Below are 26,195 nucleotides of genomic sequence, written 5' to 3' on the forward strand. Positions count from 1 at the left end.
CTGAAATGTGCAAATGTCAGCCTCAGTATATCCGGTGGGAAATAAATGCTTTATCTGAAAGGGACTATGTGGTTGAATAAAGGTTAAAGACGACAGTGTCTTCTAAGACTGACACCAACAAGCTTTGAACTAAAAGCTTTGGAGAAAGACAGACAGCTCTGTGTTTTATCTTTGGAATGTTGTTGGATTTTCAGAACAGATAAGTGATAACACAAATAACCAAATAGCAGGGAAACTGAATAAACACATCAATCAGCATTGCCTTGTTTTGTCACACACCTGCAGAATATGGAGCAAGTACACAGAGGAGTTTGAGTATTTGTTTTGGCGAAATGTACAGTATTTGTAGATATTTTCATATTGTAGTGTTTTGTTTTTAATGGCCCTGACCCAGCCATGGAGAGGCCCAGTATAACTGCCAGCTCAGGGGCTGTAACTGATGGGCCTGCCAATGGCAATGCTCAGACCCAAGCACAATCCACTACTCTCTATCCAGACCAGATGGCTGCGAGTTGGGACCCCAGGGTGAGATAACGCTTCTGCAATGCCCTTGGACAAGGTTAACACACATATATACACACACACATACATACACATATAAGTATGCACACATGAACACACTACTCTTTTCCATCTTCATAAAATGCTGTGGGTGCAGAATTTAGCCCAGCTCCCTGCCTGGATAAAGGCATCAGATACCAACACGTATAAAACATAATGAAGTCATAATGCAAGAAGGACTGGGACTAAAGGGACAAGAGAGGGAGAGAGGGAGGAATGTGACTGGGAAAGAGGAGAGAATACATGTATTTATATTTTCTGTAGGGTTATAGCTTACAAGCTCGGGGAGATGGGGAAAGAGAGGCGGGGGAGAGGAAAAAAATGAATTGAAGGAATGGACGAGGGAAAGAGAGAGAAGGAGAGGCATGATTTAGAAAAGTGTGGGTGATGAATGGGGTGAAGGAGAGCGAGACAAAGAGGGAAAGACAAATAGGGAGAGAGAGAGAATGATTATAGTACAATTATAGTAATGCCTATCCCCACCCTGTTTTCCTGATATGGTCCCCCCTCTCCCCCTCTCCCCAAATCACCAAAATCCTCCTTTCCCCCTCAACATCTCTCAGCATGTACTCTTCTCTCCCTAGCTTCCTCTCCCCTGTGTTAGTGAGGAGCCTCTCTCGCTAGCCCCTTCTCCCCAGTGTTAGTGAGGAGACTCTCCCTAGCCCCCTCTCCCCAGTGTTAGTGAGGAGCCTCTCGCCCTAGCCCCCTCTCCCCAGTGTTAGTGAGGAGCCTCTCGCCCTAGCCCACTCTCCCCAATGTTAGTGAGGAGCCTCTATCCCTAGACCCCTCTACCAAGTGTTAGTGAGGAGCTTCTCTCCCTAGCCCCCTCTCCCCAGTGTTAGTGAGGAGCCTCTCTCCCTAGCCACCTCTCCCCAGTGTTAGTGAGGAGCCTCTCTCCCTAGTCCCCTCTCCCCAGTGTTAGTGAGGAGCCTCTCTCCCTAGTCACCTCTCCCCAGTGTTAGTGAGGAGCCTCTCTCCCTAGTCACCTCTCCCCAGTGTTAGTGAGGAGCCTCTCTCCCTTTCCCCCTCTCCCCAGTGTTAGTGAGGAGCCTCTCTCCCTAGTCCCCTCTCCCCAGTGTTAGTGAGGAGCCTCTCTCCCTAGTCCCCTCTCCCCAGTGTTAGTGAGTAGCCTCTCTATCTAGCCCCCTTTCCCAAGTGTTAGTGAGGAGCTCTACATAAACACAGCTCATGACCATACTTATCATCTGGATCTAATCACACAATTTCAGCCTCTCTGTGTGTGTGTGTTAATGATGTAATATGAGATTCAGTCTTTTATTGCATCAAATTATATCCTACCCAGAGGTCCCCTTGCCCCCCTTGCACATCTCTCACATAATACACACACACACAAACATTGATTTGGTTAATTGTTTCTCATCAACCTCCCTGAGCCCCCTTGAAATGACTCTTCCCTGATCAGAGAGCGGTGTTGGTTTGGGAGATGGTAGGGCCACTGATCAATAGTTTGTGTGTGTGTGCATGGGTGTGTGTTAGTTTGTTCTGATTGATGGAGGAGGATTTGAGAGAAAGAGTAGAGGGGGTCAGGGGAGAGGGACAGCAAGAGAGGGAGATGGAGGGGGGAGTGCATGAGAGGGAGAGCTATACAGAAGTCAGAGAGAGCGAGAGAGAGATATATTGTGCAACTTTGCAAGAGAGAAGGGTGAGTTTTACTAAAGAAAGCAAATGAAACATCCCAATCGATGGAGTCTTTCTATGTCTCTAAAAGTTGATAATTGCTTGCATTCTTAGATTATTTTTCACCCTGTGTGAGTTGCTAGTGATGCTAGACAGGTGGTCCTTAAGGGATGAAGATTAGGAGGGTTTCTGTTAGTTTTCTGATAAAGAGAGAGGTGGGACATTCACTGAGGCCTATGCCACTTGGAACTCTCTGTTTCTTTGGATGACTCTATCGAGAAGTTGAGACTAGGGTTGTAAAGCTACCGGTAACTTACCAAAGTTACCGGAATCTTCAGTAATTTTGGTAATTAACAGAAAATCTATGGCAGTCTATCATACCTTTGGTAATTTTATACTTGAATAACTTTTTAAAAATGCATTCATATATAATATTCATTTTTTATATCTGTGTACAAATTGTCCATTAGTTTCCAGGAGATAGACCATATGGTTTAAGAGAAAATAGCCTAATTAATTAAAAAAGCATCTAATCAACAATGGCATTATTTTCAATTGCCTCTGCAACTCGTCCAAGTATTGATTTTTTTTCACAACTGCCACCAGTTTGACGCCAAAACATTGGCAACAAATAGATATTGACATAGTCAAATAAATGTGTGTAAATTTCATACGGAAACCCTCATATTAAACACCAATGGTATTTACTAAGTTGATGGTTTATATTTAGAATAATGTTTTACATCTTTGTTATTCTAGTTTGTATTTTAAAATCATCTTATTTAATAATTTCATATGTTTTTTTGATAAGGTCACACAGAGGGCCAGGGATAATTACAGACACCTGTGATAATCTGAAGTACCCAAAAGGGCCACTTACATGTCTTGTGATAAATTACATAAAATCCTTGAAAGATACCAAAATTCTGGTAGTTTACTGGTAAACTTCAAAAGCTTCCTGTAATATACCATCACTTTACAACCCCAGTTGAGACTAAAATATGTGTGTCAGAAAGAGTTACGGGACTGTGATGTGCAGAAAGTCTGCTTAGCAAGGGAGGCTTGGCAAGCATATAAATCATGCAGTGTAATCACACTAATATGATAAGACACTCTGGGGAGTCTGGCACTTATAAGGATGATAGGAGGTCACTCCACTTATTCCTCCACTCTGTCACATCGCTCTGCTCTGTCTCTTGAGCCATGCAACGCACCCTGACTTCCAGTCCTGCTTTATCATGCATGGGACCTGTGCGCACACACACACACACACTTCCTCTGTTTTATCATGAATAGGACCTGAGCAGAAGTAACGTTACCTCAGAGACAAGCGAATGCAGGGCTTAAGGCTAGTGCTCTCACCAGAGCCTTTATGTAAACACACACACTCTTCTCTCTCTCACTCCTTTTCTCCATCTCTTGCTCTCTCTCCCCCCGGCTATCTCCCTCGCCCCCCACCCGCTCTCTCTTTCTTTTTCTCTCTCTTGTTCTTACTCGCTCTCTTGTTTTCACTCGCTCTCACACACACACTAACACCAAGAGATGTATGTAAAAACACAGTCTGAGCTCACACACAGTCTAAAATCAGTTGCCTATTTTGTTGTTGTTGTGATCTTTCTCTCCTTGAATGGATGGCTAGTTAGTAGTGTTCTGGTTGTGCTGTTAAGGCTGTACAGGAAGAGGAAGTGGGAGCTCTCTGGCGTTGCCCTCCTGATGTTCAGTTCAGTCAACATGTCCAGGATTAGGAGAGGGAAGGGCGTGGTGTTGAGATGATTTGGCTCAGCTTTAGCCACTATGTTGAGCCCTTTGCCCTTCAGAGGGTCAACAGATGGGCGGAGGAAAGGAGGAAAGAGAGGAGTTAAGTGGTAGAGGTCAGGGGAAAGACCCCTGAGATGGAAACACAGAGCTGGGTTTCCGCTAATGAAATATTTACAATCCCCAGAGAGAACAAAGGCACTGCAGCCCCCCCCCCCCCACATTATCCCTCCATTCCCCCATCTCGTCGTGTCTGTGTGTGTGTCTGTGTGCGTGCGTGCGTGTGTGTGTGCGAGCGCGCGCAGGCAGGCACTTGCACGCATGCGTGTGTGTCTTACTGTGTGTAACTGTATGCCACGGTTTAATCAACATGCCCTCACTTAATAATTTAAGTGGCTATAGTTGGAAACTTCAGCTAGCAGGGTTCAAGTGACTGCTGCTGCTGGTGTGTGTGTGTGTGTGTGTGTGTGTGTGTGTGTGTGTGTGTGTGTGTGTGTGTGCGCATGCCTGCTGCCTGGATGAGTAACAAGGCCCAGCTGGCTGCTGTGGATGATGATGGAGGATCCCACTCTTCTCCTCTCACATTCACACTCCAATGGGACTGTGGATCTCACATTTCATTTCATCCCATACTTCACCCTCTGCACTATCTTGCTACACACGCACTGGCATGTGTGCACTAACACACACACTGGCATTGTTCTCTGTGCAAGCACCAATATACACACCACTCACTGAATGTCACACCACAAATAAATATGCATTATTAATTGAAAGAGTCACAGACTTCTTTAGGTTCATGTCAATGGTACTCACTTTGAGGTCCACCATCGAATGACATCGACAACCACAGCAGCACTAATCTTATACCCGTGTGTGTGTGTGTGTGTGTGTGTGTGTGTGTGTGTGTGTGTGATCTTTCATGTGCTCCTCTACATGACTTATGGTCTTTTTTTTATTTATCTCAGGGTTAACTGGAATACAAAAAAGGTAATTTTACCATAACAAAGCTTCTGATAACCATCACAATTTAACGTTGGGAGTTGCCATAGCAACTCGTACATTATGGTTTTGTATTTCGTTCCCCTCTTCAGCCATTCTGAAGAGATGTGGACCTAAATGGAAAGGCTAGTGCTGCTTAAAGTGGATTGGAAAATAGCTTTTTAGATTAATAGAGTTTCTGAAATGGCAGAATCTGAATCATAAGATTGTGTTCTCGCACATCAAGAAAATGGTGCAGTCGACAATAATGTATTTTCATAAAGGATGTGACTGAAAGTGTCTGGTTTTATAATGGATGTGGCTGTGGAGGAGCAGCCTGATAACACATATTTTGTTGAGTTGTAGAGAGGTAGACTTTAAACAACCTTAGCTAGACGTAACCCGTGGAGTTAAGTTTTGAATCCTGGAGTAAATACTGGACACTGGTCATGTGTGTTGTCCTGTGTTCTGTGTTTACCATCATCCCCAGTAAGAAGAAGGAAGGTGTAAAATACCAATCTCAGACTAGTATAGTGCCTGGACTTTGATCCCAGAACTCCTAAGAAAACAGTGGCAAGTGTTACTGAGTGGACTATCCTGGCTCAATAAAATTACATGAAATAATGTTAGAATTAAGGGATACCTTGGGATTTTGGCAATTAAATAGTTAAAGTGCATTCTCTTCTGGCTCCTTTTAAATGTCAGCAGAAAACTCTGAGCATAACTGCTTTGAAATGAATGAGTAGGCAAACACGCTGTTTAGATATACTTAACTGACAAACCGACACACACGCACTAACACACACAGAAATACTGTAGACAATCCATTCTTTACAGGCACTATAGGCTTGAAACGTTAAAGGGATACTTCGAAATGTTGGCAATGAAGGCCTTTATCTACTTCCCCAGAGTCAGATGAACTCGTGGATACCATTTCTATGTCTCTGCGTCGAGTATGAAGGAAGTTAGAGGTAGGTTTACAAGCCAATGCTAACTAGCATTAGCGCAATGACTGGAAGTCTATGGGAACAGCTAGCATTCTAGCTGTTCCTGTAGACTTCCAGTCATTGCGCTAACACTAGTTAGCAATTGTGCTAAAGCTAGTTAGCAACTTCCTTTAAAACTGCACACAGAGACATAAAAATGGTATTCACGAGTTCATCTGTCTCAGGGTTAAAAGGCTTCATTGCCAAAATCCTGAAGTATCCCTTTAATGTTTCAAGCCTATAGTGCTTATAAATAATGGATTGTCTACAGTATTTCTGTGTGTGTTAGTGCGTGTTTGTCGGTTCGTCAGTTAAGTATATCTAAACAGTGTGTTTGCATACTAATTCATTTGAAGCAGTTATCCTCAGAGTTTTCTGCTGACAAAAGGAGCCAGAAGAGGAGGCACTATTTAACAAGGGAATCAAGAGGGTAACTTAAAATATGAATATATACCCCCCAGTTACCACTTTAAGTATTCAAGAAAGGAGAGATCATGTTTAACTCAGAATAGAGAAGGGAAAGAGGGGAGATGGTAAAATGGGGGGAAGTAAGATTTCTGGGCACGGGGTAATATAAATGGACAGGGCATGAAAAATGGGAGCAAGCCTGGTGAATCATATCTCATAGGGCTCCAGTGCACAAGACAACAACAATAAGTTAGTCTGACAGCCAACTTCGCCATGTGCGGTGGTATAAACAGTTTGCTATCTTCTCCTGTGTTGCACATTGAGTTATATCTGCCTCCAGTGATACCCTTGCTGATAAGCTTGTGGTATCCAATATGTTTTCCAAGTATTACACTTCCTACCAAGTCCATGTACTGTTTATGAATACCACATGAGCTAAGTACCACTGTTTGACCCTATCAAACTCAAAATGTATTACCGGATTGTTTATGTGTTTTGTCATTTGCATGTATAGATTTATATCAAATATCCAATATGTTTAAACCAATCATTTTGATTTCATGGACCGTTAGTCCTTACATTCGTAGCTCTATCAATTAAATTGAGTGGTTGTATGTTTAGCTTGTTCTGTTCCGAACCAAGTGCCGGGCTGCTTTTGGCCTGAAACACAGACTCCAGATTGTGGCTTCAATACAGTATATCTGAATATTTATTTGTTTGGTTGCTTGTTAATCACAACGTTGATGGTTTGTTTTTGTGAAACACTCCTCCTCTCTTCATCCTTTCTCATTTGTTTGTTCTTTGTCTCTTTCTCTCTGCACCTGCTCATTAAAAGAGTCTGCTCTCCTCTTTTACTCAGCTCTCCTTTCCTGGGAAGTAATCACGCCGCTCGTTGTCAGCACTAGCTTGAAAGACTGGGCTATTGAAGAGGGAGGGAGGAAGGGAGGGAGAGAAATAAAGAGTGAGCTTAAGACAGACTGAAGAAGGAGAGTGCGTGTCAGAGAGAGAGACTATATGAGAGATGTAGACAGCAGGAGAAGGTGGGAGCAGTGTATAGTAGAACACAGATGTGTTGTGTTTCTGTGTCTATAGTGTGACTCCATCAAACACTAGTCATCATCTGTAGGGAAGCATTCTGATACAGCGTGACGAGACCAGGCAGCGTCGCCATCGGTAAGGAGCTGACGCAGGAGCAATGGAGAACATTTAATGGTTCGTAATGGGCTATGATGGCTAACTGAACACTGGCCACATATGGCAACCACTCCAACTAGCAGATGCCTGTCAGTCTTTGGCTTCCCCAAAGCAGACCGTCACCCTGTATCTCTGTTAAGGGTAATCCCACACGCACCATGCTAGAAGTTACAGAACACACAAACATTATTCATGCAAAAAAATCCCAAGTACTAAATACAACACGCACACATACTTCTTGAGCCTGATGTAAAATATTCCTTCCTTCAGCCACATGAAGACTGTACTCACTGTGCCCCTCTCTCTCTCTCACATACAAACACACACACAGCCCGACACCCCGGGGTAGTGTTCCAGGTCTGGTGTCAGCTCAGTGGAGATGTTGGCGGGGTGATAGTGGTGAGCTGAACAAAGGCTGATGAATCCTGCCCCTCGCCATGACCTGTCAACACGGCAGCAGCAGAGCCACATCACACCGCCTCTTCTCCCAGCCCCGCTCCCGGCCCACTACACGACCAATATAATGTTAACACTGTTACATGCAGGCAGGGGCCCGCCGAATCGTGTGACATCACAACACACGGTTCACGGCCCCCAGGCTCAGCAGGGTGGAAAGGCCGAAGATGTCTGTCCCTTCTCTCCTTCTCTACTCCTTTCCTGCCTCCATCCCTCTGCCGGAGAGAGAGCAAAGAGAGAGCGGGAGAGCATGAAGGTTGTCATGGCCATGTTTAATTCAGCAGCCTCTCGACAGGCGCTGTCACTGTGGCGATTTATGTGTTGCCGTGGTGTTAAGTTGCCTCCCACATCAGTATCAGTATTCGGCGGCGGCAGGAGAAGGCAACCTTGAGTGGAATGTAGAGGAAGGGAGGAGTGGAGGAGTGTGAAGGGAGCCAGTTCTTAATTACCCTGCTATAGAGGAGTGTTAGTATGCACACCACATAGCACACCTCTTCTCACTAGTCACATGTCAAGACAGCTTTTTTTTCTCTTTTACTATTTGCACTTCGTTTTTTTCTCTTTTGCTTTGGATGGTGCGGGGGGTGTTGAGGGAGATTGCTTATCGGATTTTCTTTGTTTGAATGACATTTTAGAGTTTTTTCTTCATTTTTCTGGTGGTAGTAGGTGAGAAAGAGGTTATCTTTTTTAAATATATATATATATATATGTGAAGGTTTGGTGGTTGCTGCGGGCTTGGTCCTGATTTAAATGACAGTGTATAGTGTTGTTTCCCTCCTAGCCTTCACTGAAGGTGTTTATGTGGGTGTGTCTGGGGAGGAGGGTTGTATTTTAACTAACAGGCATGGATGGACAGGCCACTGGATTTCCCAAAACACTGAAATTGCCTTCTGTCTTGTGCTATGATAAAATATCATGGGGGGAATATTAGCTCCAGGAGCTGTCAGGCTTTTATGACAGATGTTTTACAAGATGCATTAGCACCCATAAAAGTGTATTAGTCATCCACCTAGCACTGTGGAGCTGTCAGGGCCCAGTGAAATTCTCTCTGCCTGTTTCTCTTTCTGTTCCTGTCCCAGCTCAGTGTCTAGTCTACTGCTGCTACTACAGGAACAGACAGCCACAGGGCCCTGTCAACACAGCTCTATTCTATTGTATTTACTTCTATTCTCTTCTTTCTATCTTGTTCATCATGAGGGCAGGATTGTATGCTCAAACATTAAACGTTTTGTTATGAATGATATCCCCAGTGGTAAGTATTCTGGGCAAATGTTCTAATACTGTGTTTGTATTTATGAGAGGACATGTGGAACAGGGAACTTTTATCAGGAGAAAATAGTTGTGACAGCAGCACGCAGGCAGGCAGCAGGCAGAGAGGATGCTATAGGATTCCTGTGTGTCCTTCAGACTTGGGCTATGTACGTGTGGATGACAGGACTTGGATGGGGGAGCGTTCACATGACAGAAGGCTTAGCCTAATAGCCAGGCTGTCTCTTCTCCGCCACACTCTCTTTTTCTCTCTCTTTTAATCTCTCCCTCTCCTCCTCCTCTGCTCCCATCTCTGATGAAGGGAGAGAAGGGGAGAAAGTGATTTCCATAAAGTCGCTCCGAGAAACAGCACACACAGACACAGCATTCTGAAGCATTCCCGGACAGCTTGCCTCAGTATCTGGGCGATTTTCCCATGGTGGCGGCGACAGTAGTCCACCATAATGGAAGGGAAATGAGGGAGGGAAGCAGCTGTGCCAGTCTGCCAAGTGTGTGCGCGTGAGAGCGTGGGCGCCATGACCAGTCACTATTCATAATGGCCTGGAACGACGCCCATACATCACATCACATGTATCACATGGGACAGATATGCAAATGATACCAGGGGGAGTACACATCTAGCAGAGCCCTCTTCTAGTAGAGCAGGATTGATGGCTCCGGGAGGAGGGGAGGGAGGGAGAGAGGGGAGAGGGAGGGAGGGAGGGGTGGGGGAAGAGTGTGGGGATAGGGGAGGGTTTCACTGTTATTTATCCCCTGTTAGCTATTGATATGGCTTCTCAGCACAATGGAGGTGTTGTTCAATAGAGGGATAGATCAAAGTTTATCTCCCTCTAAATTGTTTTTCTCTCTGCTGGCCTTGACTCTCCAACTTTTCGGAGGGAAGTTTAAGATATATTTAGAGCAGTGGTGAAGAAAGAGGCTTTGTAAACTGAGAGGAGGAAAATAAACTGTGTTTAAAGTTCCTTGTCAAAAAGCTGGAGAGAAATGACAAAGGTTCCTCCAAGCTCTGCTCTCCTCTGTAGAAATGTCAGAGTATACCGCAGAAAGATCAAAATACCTTATTTTACTTCCCGATTGGGATAACACTTTTTGCCACCCATTTCAGGAGTGCGGCCCACACAAACTCAAATTCAGGGGTGGCCAACCCTCCTCCTGGAGCACTACTGGGTACAAAGGATCAAGGTCCATCCCTGCTCTAATTCAATGGTTAATGTTGTGATCAAATTATATGGTTACACTCTACCACCCCCTCGTCACTCCAAAGGACTTTTTCTCCATTCAACCACATGCTAGAGCTTATCATTTTACCAATGTTCCGGAACGCAGTGTGACCGCAGTGTGACCTCTCAGCAGCTCCATATGAGAGGCTTGTCCAAGATGATTAGAGCCTCTGCTCTGTTACCCTCTGACACATGGTGGGACTCCACAATCTACAGTCACCAACTGCGCCCCAAATGTCACCCTATTCCCTACATAGTGCACCACTTTTGACCAGAGCCCTTTCAAAAGTAGTGCACTATATAGGGAATAGGCTGCAATTTGGGACACAGCCTATACCGTCATCATCTGGGATCTAGTTAGTGGTACAGTACCATACCGCTCCAGGCCTTGTTCTTATATGCAGTCCCAATGAAACCCAGGACCAAATGGCATTGCAGCACTCTAAGAACAGTTTTTATAGTGCATCGTAAACAGAGAGGGCTTCAGCACCAAGACCTTGGTTGTTATGGATCCTTCCTTCACTTCCCCATTTCCGGCCTGTCTGGTTTGTTCTGCAGGTTGCTTGCTGGGGGGATCCCGGCACATTGTCCTACATTATACTACAGCATTACTGGAGGCAGTGATATGCTCCATTTCTCCATCTGGCCCCAAATAGAATGATGGTGGAGAATGAAACGAATCTCATCTGCCTTTCAGGCCTGATCCATCACTTCCAATAGAGATCACTTCCAACTGTTCTCTCTATCTCTCTCTCTCTCTCTCTCTCTCTCTCTCTCTCGCGACAAGGAAAGGCAATCGGCAAGTTCGGCATGGTGGCAGCACTTTTACTTTACTCTATATGAAAGAACGGTAAATTCTTAGAAACTTCTCAGTCATGCCAACACTTCTGATGGCATCCAGCACTTCGTATTTGGAAGGAATGTTATATAGCTCTGGTATGTTTGGAATGCGCACAGTGGATTCATCTAAAATGCAGTGATCCTAGCTTTGGGGTTAATTAAACTTACCTTTGCTGTCAGTGTGCTGTACCCACCAGGGTATGTGAAACAGTGCAAAGTACAATTTACTTAATATTGGTGTCTGATAAATCCAAAATATCACATAGTGGAGTAATAGTCAATGGAATCAGTGATCATTTAATTACATTTTGCACAAGGAGGGTTTTTTAAGTTATCTTTAAGTGTCACAAAACTGTTTGAATCAGAGGACTCAAAAAGTACTGTATTGAAATGTTTAGGGCGCAAGTGGGTAAAATTGATTGGTCATCTGTGCTGGATAGTGTAGGGGTAGACAGTGCCTGGGAAGCCTTTAAATGTAGATTCCTTGAGGTGGTGAATGTGATGGCTCCCATTAGACGGGTCAGAGTAATGCAGAGATCTAGCTCTTGGTTTAATCATGAGATTCTAGAATATATTAAAGCAAGGAATAAGGCCTTTAAGACATTTTAGAACTCTCAAGAGCATCCTGATTTTCTCGTATATAAACGTAAGAGAAATTAAGCACAGATTAGGATGGATGAAGCTAAGAGGGGTTACTTTGCTGATAAAATAATTGAGAACAAAAATTACCCTAAAAAGTTTTGGAAATCATTTAAAGAACTAGGCTGTAGTAGTACTACCAAAAACAAGCTAAACAGTATTGGACTGGACATCAGGAGGGAGATGGTATATGAAAAAGCAGTTGCCAATGAATTCAACTCTTTCTTTACTTCTGTTGCCAGCAAGTTGGTTAGCAAGCTGCCCACCAATTCTGGTTTCTATGGAAACAACCAAGTCAAGAAGTATTCTGCCGAGTTAGGGGTTCAGCTAAACTATTTTTCTTTTGCAAAGGTAGGAACAGCCAAAGTAGCCAGTATGCTAGCAGAGCTAAAATACACCAAAGCCACAGGCCTGGATAATATTCCTGCAAGGATTCTTAGAGATTCTGCTGAGCAAATTGCCCCTTGTATTACGCATATCGTTAACCTCTCTCTTGAACAAGGCATCTTTCCCAGGGACATGAAACAAGCTAAAGTTATACCTCTGTATAAGAAGGGGATCAAATCTGACCCTGGGAATTATAGGCCTGTATCTATTCTCAGTGTAACATGAAAGATCCTGGAGAGAGTTGTACATGAGCAAATGTATGAATATGTCAACAAACAAAGTCTAATGTATGATTTTCAGTCTGGGTTTATAAAAACCTACTCCACTGATTAATAAAAAAAAAAACATTTTAGTCATTTAGCAGACGCTCTTATCCAGAGCGACTTACAGTTAGTGAGTGCATACATTTTTCATACTGGCCCCCCGTGGGAAACGAACCCACAACCCTGGAGTTGCAAGCGCCATGCTCTAACAACTGAGCTACAGGGGACCTTATTCATGTCTACTTTACTTGACTGACTTCATCAGCAAAGAGACTGATGAGGGAAAACTCTGTGGAATGGTACTGCTTGACCTACAGAAGGCCTTTGATGTAGTTAACCACTGTCTACTAATTTCCAAACTGGAGGCACTGGGGTTAAGCAGTATCCCTCTAGGCTGGGTAAAGTCCTAGTTGTCAGGTAGCGAGCAAGTGGTAGAGGTTAATGGTTCACTGTCTCAGGCAAAACCAATGAGTTGTGGCGTTCCGCAGGGGAGCGTGCTTGGGCCTCTACTGTTTTTACTGTATATAAACGATTTGAAAGATGCTTGTTCTTGCCGTCTTTTCCTTTATGCGGATGACTCCACACTTCTGGTGTCTCATAAAAGTAAAACTTTGTTGGAGAGCATACTAAGCACAGAGCTTACTAACATTAGCAAATGGCTTGGAGATAATAAGCTATGTCTGCACTTAGGTAAAACTGAGACCCAATTCTTTTTGGGTCCAGACCTAAATTGTGCAGGTCCTCTGAAATCAGAGTGGAGATAGGGGGTGAGGTGCTGACTACTAAAACCTATGTTAGCTACCTGGGATGCATCCTTGATGGAAACTTGGGAGGTGAAAGCATTGCCACTAAATTGGTTGGGAATGTTAATGCCTGGACTAAGTTTGTGGCTAGAAAGTCCAAGCTGCTTGATAAGGACTCCGTGAGAGTGCTATCCACTGCCCTCATTCAATGCCATGTTGACTACGCTAGTACTTCCTGGTTTGGGGGCTTATCTAAGCTTCTGAAGGGGAAGCTCCAGATTGCCCAGAATAAGCTGATCATGGTAGTATTCAAGTTGAGTCCACATACTCACATACAGTGGGGGGAAAAAGTATTTAGTCAGCCACCAATTGTGCAAGTTCTCCCACTTAAAAAGATGAGAGAGGCCTGTAATTTTCATCATAGGTACACGTCAACTATGACAGACAAAATGAGAATGTTTTTCTCCAGAAAATCACATTGTAGGATTTTTAATGAATTTATCTGCAAATTATGGTGGAAAATAAGTATCTGGTCAATAACAAAAGTTTCTCAATACTTTGTTATATACCATTTGTTGGCAATGACACAGGTCAAACATTTTCTGTAAGTCTTCACAAGGTTTTCACACACTGTTGCTGGTATTTTGGCCCATTCCTCCATGCAGATCTCCTCTAGAGCAGTGATGTTTTGGAACTGTCGCTGGGCAACACAGACTTTCAACTCCCTCCAAAGATTTCCTATGGGGTTGAGATCTGGAGACTGGCTAGGCCACTCCAGGACCTTGAATTGCTTCTTACGAAGCCACTCCTTCGTTGCCCGGGCGGTGTGTTTGGGATCATTGTCATGCTGAAAGACCCAGCCACGTTTCATCTTCAATGCCCTTGCTGATGGAAGGAGGTTTTCACTCAAAATCTCACGATACATGGCCCCATTCATTCTTTCCTTTACACGGATCAGTCGTCCTGGTCCCTTTGCAGAAAAACAGCCCCAAAGCATGATGTTTCCACCCCCATGCTTCACAGTAGGTATGGTGTTCTTTGGATGCAACTCAGCATTCTTTGTCCTCCAAACACGACGAGTTGAGTTTTTACCAAAAAGTTATATCTTGGTTTCATCTGACCATATGACATTCTCCCAATCCTCTTCTGGATCATCCAAATGCACTCTAGCAAACTTCAGACGGGCCTGGACATGTACTGGCTTAAGCAGGGGGACACGTCTGGCACTGCAGGATTTGAGTCCCTGGCGGCGTAGTGTGTTACTGATGGTAGGCTTTGTTACTTTGGTCCCAGCTCTCTGCAGGTCATTCACTAGGTCCCCCCGTGTGGTTCTGGGATTTTTGCTCACCGTTCTTGTGATCATTTTGACCCCACGGGGTGAGATCTTGCGTGGAGCCCCAGATTGAGGGAGATTATCAGTGGTCTTGTATGTCTTCCATTTCCTAATAATTGCTCCCACAGTTGATTTCTTCAAACCAAGCTGCTTACCTATTGCAGATTCAGTCTTCCTAGCCTGGTGCAGGTCTACAATTTTGTTTCTGGTGTCCTTTGACAGCTCTTTGGTCTTGGCCATAGTGGAGTTTGGAGTGTGACTGTTTGAGGTTGTGGACAGGTGTCTTTTATACTGATAACACATTCAAACAGGTGCCATTAATACAGGTAACGAGTGGAGGACAGAGGAGCCTCTTAAAGAAGAAGTTACAGGTCTGTGAGAGCCAGAAATCTTGGTTGTTTGTAGGTGACCAAATACTTATTTTCCACCATAATTTGCAAATAAATTCATAAAAAATCCTACAATGTGATTTTCTGGATTTTTTTTCTCAATTTGTCTGTCATAGTTGACGTGTACATATGATGAAAATTACAGGCCTCTCTCATCTTTTTAAGTGGGAGAACTTGCACAATTGGTGGCTGACCAAATACTTTTTTTCCCCACTGTAGGCAGGAGCTGTTTTCAGGAACTCAACTAGCTGTCTTTTGAGGCTAGGGTGTCCCAGATTGCGTTTGGTTTATTTATGGTTCTGCGCCCAGATATGTAACTGATTATTTTCCCCATGTTAGGGATGCACACAGCACCAGATCAGATGTTGCAAATGTGTGCTTATACAGGTTCAGGAGTAATGCTGGGAAAGGTACTTTCTTGTATACCGGAGCCTCAGAGTGGAATGTGTTGCTTCTGCCCATAAAAATGACGTCCTCTCTGGGCAAAACTTACGATGCAACTGCAATGATGAGATAGATGTTCTTCTACTTTGTTTTTATGTTTTATTATCTCGCTGTCATACTGTGCGCAACTGTGTTGGATCTTGCCTAGCCATCTTGTCTCAAGAGGACCACAATGGAAATAAGTCCCAGACTGTGTTATCCTCGATGATTTTACTCATGTGCATGTATGGCTTATCAAGTTTTCTGTGTGCTTGTTTTTTTTAAATGGTAGAATTAATAAACTAAACTAAACTAAAACTCTCTCTCTCTCTCTTTCTCTCTCTCTCTCCCTCCTCCTCCTCTTTCTATACCTGCCCTCCACTTTTAAATTAGTTATTTTCTCTCCTCCTCTCTTCTATAGGATGCTCTTTAAGAAATTAATAAGGCTGACTAATAGGACTTTAACGACTCTGAAGGAGGTATAGGAGGCAGGAGCAGGCTGATCCAGGATGTGCTGAATGCACTCTAATTGTTTATCAATCTATTTACATCTCTGTGAAAATTGGCTTTATGGGGGAATTATCAGCCACGTGACGCCGTGCTACACAAACAGCGCTCCCCGGAGCACAGAGCCGCCAAATTTAATTTCACACTAGTAATTAATGAGAGATTTTATTTCTGCGGCCTACACAGGCGGCGGAGACGGAGTTACTCAATGCAACTCCCCTCAATTAGGCTAATTCCCCAATTTTCCCTGTGGCAACAGCGATTGTAAAAGCACAAAATGAGCCTGTGTCAGATTGACTCTTTACAATAGTTAATGCTCTTATCAGAATGGCTCTTTGTTAATTCCTGTAAACGATTAAGGCAGGTCCGTACGTTGTCGGACACGCACAGGAAATTGGCTCTGGGTGGATAACAGTGTTCATACCGGCTGCAACACTGCTACTAACACACATAACTTATCTCCTCAATGATTATTCAGATTGGATGAACATCACCAACACTTGTTTTAATTCCACATCACTGACCTTGTGTGTTCCAGAGTTGTGGTTCAGAGCCAGTAAGACACAGAGGCATTTGCAGGCTACACTTCACATGGTGGGTGGATTGCATGGATTTCTTCTGGCGAGTGAGTGGTAGTATTCAGTGAATTTTATAATGTACATTTTTACATAATGGCATATATATGAAGATGAGCTGGAATCAGAGTGGCTGGAAGCTATGGATCAGTAAGCAAATGAGATGGATTCATATCCTACTGTACTGAGCAGCATTTTGCTCACATCAATCACATACAATGTAAACTAAAGGTCATATCATATGCTCCTCTGCCGGTAGCATCACACATCTCCCATTGGTGTACACTATCGCTGTACCCTTGACAGTACAGTACTGTATAAATATATGTATGGATACGGATGAGAGGGAATGCAGTTCCTATCTGGCTGTGGGCTGAGATTACAGAATGGCTAGTAAATAGAATGGTATATGTGTGCATCACATGACAGGCTTCCCTGTAGACTCAGGACATGATTGGTGGCTAGACAGCTTTTGTGTTTTCTCTTTCTCTCTACTGCAACTTAGGTTTGAGGTAGCTCTATCAAAGGAATTGTTTTCAAGAATGTTCTAGGAATTCTGTCATGCAACGCTCTGAATAGTTTGCGATGCTATCTCTTTTCTCATGGAAAAGTAGTCCCTCAACTCTTGTCATTTTTCTCCCGGCGGCTTTGTTTCACAGCTTTATTAGCCCGTCTGTTCTCTCTTTGTCTCTTGCGTGCTTGTGTGCGTGCGTGCGTGCGTGCTTGTGTGTGGTCTGGTGTGAAGTGAAGAGGAGTGAGATGATGAGTGGTTGAATGGGCGTGAAGGCGTTCACTCCCTCTCAGGCCGGGGTAGGTTGCATCACCAAGCCGCTACAGTTTATAATAGACACTCCAAAATCAATAACAGCTGTTTATAGAAAGAATATCTACTCTCATCCAGCGTACTGAACAGCTATTGACAGCTCTTATCTAGAGACGCTGTGGTGAAAGCATACATTTACAAAATCCTCTCTTCCATTTCAACCTATGAAACACTATGCGCTGACACACACACACAATCTCCAATTTACATAATAGCAGTTCCTCCTGCTTCCTCTGAATCACTCTGACAGAGAATCAATTTCCTCCTCGGGCTTCATGTGAAGCACTGATACAGTATGTCTTTCTCTTCCTCCTTGCCTTTCCATCTCTCTCTTTCCCTCATTCCCTACCCTCCCTCCAACCCCTCCTTCCACTCTGTATTTCCCCTCATCACACTCCATCCCCAGCTCAGGTTCTCTGTGGCAGGATGATTGCAGTACAAAGTGCTGGGGGATGGCACAGGGTCTCCCAGGGACAGGTGGATGAGCAGGGGCCATTTCTAAATTACACATTTCACACAGAGCAGATGTCAGATAAAAGGGAGGAGGACAGATCTACTGACATTAGGCCTCCTGTAGCTCAATTGGTAAAGCATGGCGCTTGCAACGCCAGGCTTGTGAGTTTGATTCCCACGGAGGGCCAGTATGAAAAATGTATGCACTCACTAACTGTAAGTCGCTCTGGATAAGAGCGTCTGCTAAATTACTAAAATGTAAAATTAACCTCTACGGGATCAGTGTCCCGTATACGGGACGGTGGAACTAATGTGATTAGCATGACTGTTGTAAGTAACAGCAAACTTTCCAGGATGTAGACATGTCTTATATGGCCAGAAAGCTTACATTCTTGTTAATCTAACTGCACTGTCCAATTTACAGTAGCTATTACAGTGAAAAAATACCATGCTATTGTTTGAGGAAAGTGCACATCAACAAATAACTTATCACGGCAACTGGTTTGATACATTCAACTCTGAAGGTAAATAATGTACTTACATTTAGTAATCTTACCCTAATTTGACATCCTAAGGGTCCCAGAGATAAAATGTAGCATCATTTTATTTGATAAAATCAATTTTTATATTCAAATGTAGGAACTGGGTTCTACAGTTTGAACCGCTGCTGTCTCTGGCTCCACACCCACCCCGCCCGGCCATCTAGGCCATTTAGGTTAAACTTAGTGTATAAGCTAATGATCCATCATGTATGACATTCCTGGGAGTGTGTAAACTTACATTTTGTATTACCATATACTTTTTTATATGTTCTCTATAGTTATGTACTTGAAAATGTATCAATTGACCAATTCGGCACATTTGGGCAGACATGATACAAAATAGTCCAGTATTGCAATGCTTCACTGGATCAATCTGAAACTTTGAACACACACTGCTAAATTTCCCCTAAACTACAATATTATATTGTGGTCTTTCTCTTGTATTTCAAAGATGATGTTTGTATTATCTTTTACCAGATCTAATGTGTTATATTCTCCTACATTAATTTCACATTTCCACAAACTTCAAAGTGTTTCCTTTCAAATGGTATCAATAATATATGCATATCCTTGCTTCAGGTCCTGAGCTACAGGCAGTTAGATTTGGGTATGTCATTTTAGGCGAAAATTGAAAAAAAGGGTCCGATCCTTAAGAGGTTAACCATGAGACAGAGAGAGTGGGATGGAGAGATGGGGATAGAGAGAGGGGGCTGGGGAGAGAGAGAGCGAGCGAGGCAGACAGAGAGACGGAGAGAGGATGGAGAGAGGTTAAGGGAGAGAGGGAAAGATTGAGAGAGGAAGAGAGCTAAAGAAAGAGGATGAGGAAGAGAGAGGAAGAGAGAGTAGGAAAGGGGTGCAGTGCCTCGCAGGACAATGGCCAATTAGGCCCAGTGGAGTGTTCGCTCTGCTATGTCAAATTACCATCATACCCCTGGTTCCGTTTTCCACAACGGACCACCATCTGGACTATCTCTCTATCACTTTCTCTTTTGTTCTCTCGCTCACTAACTTTCTCTCTATTTTTTCTCTCGTTCTCTTGCTAATAACCCTCAACTCAATCTTCATCACTCATACTCCCTCTCATCCTCTCTTTCTCTCTCCTTCCCTCTATCACTCCCCGTCTACTTCTCGATCGGCCCATGTCTCAGAGCTGTGTGCGATGTTAAATCATCCCGGAGAAGATTCAAGTTTTACTTCATTAAGTAGCGGCAGAGTGCAGTGCTTACTGGAGAGCCAGGGTAAGAGGCTGTCCTGGAGGCCCTATCGATAACCATTAAGGATCCTCTCTCATTACAGCCCCCTTCCCTCGCAGGCCCCTGGGGGTCATGAGAAATGGGCCTCTCTCTCCCTAGCTAATGTGATTGAGTAGTAGGTCCAGGCGGCGTTACCGCTGTTTGGAAATGCAAATGGGGGATATTTATTTACCACTGGCATGAGTGTCTCTACTCTGGTGCTCTGGTGAAGTGTTCCCTCCGACAACCTCTATGCTTAACCAGGAAAGACCTTAGTTACTTCCCTGGCCCCTCCTCGTCTGCCTCTCCTCTTCATCTCTCCATTCCTCCCGCTTTTCCCCAGTCGCCTTCAGCACTAAAGTACTGCTAAATCAGTAGGGACCTCACCCCCCCACCCCCCCTCCCCCTGCCACCCCTGTTTCCCCCCCTCACATTGAGCCCATCCAGAGTACCGCAGTCTGATTATGCACGGAGCAGTAAGGCTAGATTGACGGGCGAGGCAGGAGCGTGATGACCAAATTTTATGGATGATGACTTAGAAGCCCTGTGATTTCTCTGCCAAAAGCAGGGAATTAAACTCAATCAGGCCACAGCTCGCTCCCCTCCTCCCTCTCTCCATATCTCCTTCCCTCTCTGTCTGTCTCGATAGGCCTCAGCAACGAGGCCCCCAAAAAAAGAAAGAACAAAGTCAGCAACACCGTGCTTGATCCTACCCTGTGTTCTTCGCGGGAAGACCAACGTTTTCCAAAATGAGCGATAGGTTAATTTTAAGGGGGACTGGTGAGACATTTCCAGTTTACCCAGTCAGCGGACATTAGTAAGATTCTGAGACTTTTTCAAAACTTTCAGCACCTTTTTCCCCCAGAGCATGCTCTTTTTCTCACACACACACTTTTCTCTCGCACACATACACATCCGATCCCATCCACTGAGACCCCACCTATCCATCCATCACCCAGGGGTCTCAGAACTCTCCCAACCCCAGACAGTGAGCCCCGCAGTGGGCTTTTCAGCTCAGCGTGCCCCCTATCCATGGGCCACGATCACAGGCAAAGGGAGGAGAAACGTATTGGTGCTAATCAATAATGCATGGACTACATTAGTCCTCAGTAAGACAGCACTTCTCCACAACCCCACTGGTCTAACCAGGGCAGAGCGTAGGGAGAGGGAGGTGGTGGTGAAAGGAAAGATAGAAAGAGAGAGATAAAGAGAGGTGACGGGGAAGAGGTGTTGGAGGAGAGGTATGTACAAGCTTGTGCGCGTGCGCGTTTACAGAAAGAGAGAGAGGTTAAAGCAGAGAGAGGGATTCTAACCTTGTAGGGAATATTTCTCCCCTCATCCTGACATTTGTTCCGTGCTAACGTTATCCCTGCTCTCTCTCTAGACGTACTGGCCTGTCTCCTGTGGGTGAAATAAATAGGTTATTACGTCCAAGGGCTGAGCCAGGACTATTGCAATAGAAATAGTTAATTTCCCATCGTAGGGGAGCCATGTGAATATATGTATAATTACATTTTCATATCAAATAGCAGGGAGACTTTTTGGTTGACTGGAGATTAAAGATGAAATTGCCTTACACAAATAAGACTTTCTGAGTTACTCCCAAAACACGGCTTCTCCCCCTCATGTCAGGCATGGGGGAACAGTATCAGTGTGTGCATTCGCAAACCTCTCTCTCCTCTCTCTCTCTCTCACTCTCTCTCTCTCACTCTCTCTCTGAGACAGGGCGTTTACGGTATAACAGCCATCAGAGGTGTGTACTTTCTCACTGACTTTGTTGAAGAAAAAGAAAAAGAGAACAGCCTGGCCTCAAAGACGTAACATAGTAAACGGTTACATTAGACAGAAGGTTACTCAAGCAAAAACGAAAGGAAGGAGGCTGGTTGGGGAGGATGGGTGGACGTATAACACGAACGTCTAGCAACCCAAAGGTTGAATGTTCGAATCACATTAACGACAACATTAGCATTCTGGCTAATTAGCTACTTTGCAATTATTTAGCATGTTAGCTAACCCTAACCTTAACCCCTAACACTTACTCCTAACCTTTAACTTAACCCTAACCTTAACACCTAACCCCTAGCCTAGCTAATGTTAGCCATCTAGCTAACGTTAGCCACAACAAATTGCAAATTTGTAACATATTGTATGAATTGCAATTCGTAACATATCATACGAAATGAGTGATGGACATCCAAAAATTTGGTTGAAGAGCTGTATACTTTGGTGGGTGAGTGTATTGGGTGTTTGCAGGTGTGTCTGACCTTTGAGGTGCCCTGATAGCTGCCTGCCTGCTTCCGATTAATGGATGTGCTGCTCTGCTGCCTGAGACCGCACCACAGTCTGAGGCTGGGGGGGAGCAGGAGAGGGAGGAGGAGAGGGAGAAAGGCCAAAGATATGGGTTGTTGGGGTTGTTAAAGGAGGAGAGAACAGAGTAATAGCCTCTGAGGAGGTCCTAGAGGCAGGAGAGGGATGTTGGGATTCAGACAGAGTGAGATCCAGCAGAGATGTGGTCTTTGGGAGGGGATCAGGGGGTGAGTAGAGAGAGAGGGGAGAGGGAAGAATGGTTAGAAGTACAGAGAAAGTTCAGTTTGCATAGTGGGGAGTTTGAGGAGTGAGAGTAGGAAGTGGGGAGAAGGATGAGAGGGAACGATGTAGAGGGAAAAAGAGGAGGATGAGTGTGCAGACATGAGGAGGAAGAAATGAGGAGACAGTCTGTTTCTTGGCTTCGCTCTCTCTGTGAAGACAAGGAGAGGAAAGAGGAGGAATGAGAGGAGGAGGATGAGAGGAGGAGGGAGGAGAAGTCTGTCTTTTTCCTCTGCCTTCCTTTCTCTCTCTGGGAGGAGGGCTGGTCTGTCATTCTGTCACCCTCAGAAGGTTGTCCAATTAGGGGATATGATTAGTGCAGCCTGTCCCCAGTGGAATGGAATCTATCATACTGCCTATGATTGCTACAGGCTCCACCAATTTGGCAATCACTTTATCTGCGTCACTCGACAGCCACTAAGTACAATAAAGCATTTCTACTTATAATCTCAAAATGATACAAGCTAAGACTTTTGATTGGTGACATGTACTGTAGTGTTTCTGCGTGCGCCTGCACATGTGTGTATTTTCGGTTTCACTATCCTTGTGGGGACCAGAATTCCTCACAAGGATAGTAAAACAAGACAAATTCAGACAAGTGGGGACATTTTGCTGGTCCCCACAAGGAAAAAGGCTATTTTAGGCTTAATGGTTAGGGTTACAATTATACTTAAGGTTAGGGTTAGAGGTTAAGGGTTAGGGGTTAGGGAAAATAGGATTTTGAATGGGAGTCAGTTGTTTGGTCCCCACAAGGATAGTAAAACAAACGTGTGTGTACGTGTCTAGTGTGCGTGTCTAGTGTACGTGTCGTTTGTGTGTGTGTGTGTGTGTGTATGTGTGTGTGTGTGTGTGTGTGTGTGGCAGAGAGAGTGAGAGAAAGAAAGAAAGACAGAAAGAAAGAAAGAAAGAAAGAAAGAAAGAAAGAAAGAAAGAAAGAAAGAAAGAAAGAAAGAAAGAAAGAGATGTTCCTCTCACCAGATCTTCTTGTGTTTCTCGTTCCTTCAGACTCCCAGAGCCGAGACAAGACCCTCAGGACCCCAGGGACTATGGAGAGGGTGGGTCCAGATCCTCAATGGGACACACCCCCTGACACCAGCTGCCCAATCACAGATCACTTCCCACTCCTCTCTCTCCTCCTACCTCTGTCCAGGAGACCAACAACACCAGAGAGATTCTCCTCTCCTCTCCTCTCCATGTCTGACGACAATGGAGTGAGCTTGAAGAAGACTGCTGGTGGTGTAACAAAATGGATGCCTCTGTCTTTCTACTTTCAGAACTTTTAAAACTCTACTAAGTCTCTTTTTTAATTGAGGTTCATGAGTGCAATCTATTACCGTCAGGTTAAATTTTCACACCCAATCATATCCTTGTCTGGTGAGCTGGGCTCAGTTAGGTGTGTGGGTAGAAAAGCTGAGAGCCTGCTAAAACCCAGCAGATGTCAGGAATGGAACATGAAATCCTGAATGTGACACGCTGTGCTTTACATTAATTTCTTCTGTATATTTGGTTTTGACAAGCAGCCTTGACCAAAAAAAAGAAAAGCAAGATAAGTTGACAGGTGACAGAACACCTTAGATCAGAGGAGGAATATAGAATGCACAGGACAAGGTGGGTGTTCCTGTTTTATACTCTAAGGGGAAATGTATGTGTCTTGAAAATCTGCCTTGACGTATAAACACAACCTAGCACTTACAACTGCTCTCCTCCCCTCTTCTCTTCTTATTTTTCCTCACCTTCAAATTCTCCCCCCTCCTTCCTCTTGTGTGTGTGTTTGTCAGATCCATCATCAGATGATGCGTTGACAGATATTGATTTGTGAGAGCTGCAGAGTACATGTTACGGGAAATTGAAGTGTATTTTGTCTGTATGTAATAGCTCTCTGTGCAGTGTCAGCGTTCTCTGTAATACTACGCCTAATTACCAGAGGCAATCTGCAGTGTACAACAGACAGTACAGTCCTCACTCCTAACGACTGACTGCACACAGTACTTTGTCTTATCCATCATGTCTTTTAATTATCACATACAGAAGGTATGTTTTTGTTTTTGATGTGATCTATTTTATTGTCTTAAAGTAAAAAGGAGAACGTGACCTTTAACCTAATCAATATGATTTGAGTTGTGACCAGGACCAAGCCCTACCCAATGGATCATGTTATTTTGTAGCAGTCATGAAATGATTAATAGAAAGATATATACACTACATGACCAAAAGTATGTGGACAACTGCTCGTCAAACATCTCATTCCAAAATCATGGGTATTAAAATGGAGTTGGTCCCCCCTTTGCTGCTATAACAGCCTCCACTCTTCTGGGAAGGCTTTCCACTAGATGTTGGAGCATTGATGCGGGGACTTGCTTCCATTCAGCCACAAGAGCATTAGTGAGGTTCGGTGCTGATGTAGGGTGATTAGACCAGGCTCGCAGTCGGCGTTCCAATTCATCCCAAAGGTGTTCGATGGGGTTGAGGTCAGGGCTCTGTGCAGGCCAGTCAAGTTCTTCCACACCAATCTCGTCAAACCATTTCTGTATGGACCTCGCTTTGTGCATGGGGGCATTGTCATGCTGAAACAGGAAAGGGCCTTCCCCAAACTGTTGCCACAAAGTTGGAAGCACAGAATCGTCTAGAATGTCATTGTATGCTGTAGCGTTAAGATTTCCCTTCCCTGGAACTAAGGGGCCTAGCCCGAACCATGGAAAAACAGCCCCAGACCATGATTCCTCCTCCACCAAACTTTACAGTTGGCACTATGCAATGGGGCAGGTAGCGTTCTCCTGGTATCCGCCAAACGCAGATTCATCCGTCGGACCGCCAGATGGTGAAGAGTGATTCATCACTCCAGAGAACGCGTTTCCACTGCTCCAGAGTCCAATGGCGGCGACCTTTACACCACTCCAGCCGACGCTTGGCATTGTGCATGGTGATCTTAGGCTTATGTGCGGCTGCTTGGCAATGGAAACCCATTTCATGAAGCTCCCGACAAACAGTTATTGTGCTGACATTGCTTCCAGGGGCAGTTTGGTACTCAGTAGTGACTGTTGCAACCGAGGACAGACAATTTTTTACACGCTACGCGCTTCAGCACTCGGCTGTCCCGTTCTATAAGCTTGTGTGGCCTATCACTTCGCGGTTGAGCCGTTGTTGCTCCTAGACGTTTCCAATTCACAATAACAGCACTTACAGTTGACCGGGGCAGCTCTATGAGGGCAGAAATTTGACCAACTGACTTGTTGGAAAGGTTGCATCCTATGACAGTGCCACGTTGAAAGTCACTGAGCTCTTCAGTAAGGCCATTCTACTGCCAATGTTTGTCTATGGAGATTGCATGGCTGTGTCCTTGATTTTATACACCTGTCAGCAATGGGTGTCGCTGCATGAGCCGAATCCACTAATTTGAAGCGGTGTCCACATACTTTTGTATATATAGTGTATATATATTGATTTGTTTTGATTCAGCAATCATGGTAAGAGTAAAGAGGGTAAAAGGTAAATAGTCAGGACATGATGTTGTTTATTTTTGCTGTTGCCTATAATAAATTAATAAATGAAATGGCAGATAATGGTTTCACAAGCATATTGTCTCCGTTAGTAATAATTTATTAGACAAGCTGAGTTCTGTGGTGTTTTCCACCTCCATCTGTGAGGGCCATTTCTCAAACCATCTGCCATCACCCGTCCTTCTCGGCACCTCAACAGCACTTCTTTGTAGGGGAGGCAGGGAGGGGTAGATGAGCTGGGTAAGCAGTGGTGTAAAGTACTTTAAGTAAAAATACTTTAAAGTAAAACTTAAGTAGTTTTTTCTGTACTTTACTTTACTATTTATATTTTTGACAACTTTTACTTTAACTTCACTACATTCCTAAAGAAAATAATGGACTTTTTACTCCATACAGTTTCCCTGACACCCAAAAGTACTCAAATCAAATTTGCGCCGAATACAACAGGTGTAGACCTTACAGTGAAATGCTTACTTACAAGCCCTTAACCAACAA

At 44.2% G+C, this 26,195-nt stretch overlaps 1 protein-coding gene across 5 annotated transcripts in view; it reads left to right on the forward strand.

Moving 5' to 3' along the window:
• LOC311137410 (tripartite motif-containing protein 44-like) overlaps positions 1-26,195 on the forward strand; it is a 100,496-nt gene that overhangs the window by 54,504 nt on the left and 19,797 nt on the right. For 3 of the 5 annotated variants that reach the window (XM_084171883.1, XM_084171884.1, XM_084171885.1), the window contains exon 6: positions 23,209-25,776. The exons of 1 other annotated variant lie outside the window; for it this stretch is intronic. In XM_084171883.1, the coding sequence (XP_084028009.1) occupies positions 23,209-23,293 (85 nt within the window). In that variant the 3' untranslated portion in view covers positions 23,294-25,776. Of the gene's footprint in view, positions 1-23,208; positions 25,777-26,195 lie in introns of those variants that run through there. One more of the 5 variants, XM_084171886.1, reaches the window with a different exon arrangement.

Source organism: Coregonus lavaretus (assembly GCF_964263955.1).
Source record: "Coregonus lavaretus genome assembly, chromosome: 11".
In the NCBI taxonomy this organism is placed as follows: Eukaryota; Metazoa; Chordata; class Actinopteri; order Salmoniformes; family Salmonidae; genus Coregonus; species Coregonus lavaretus.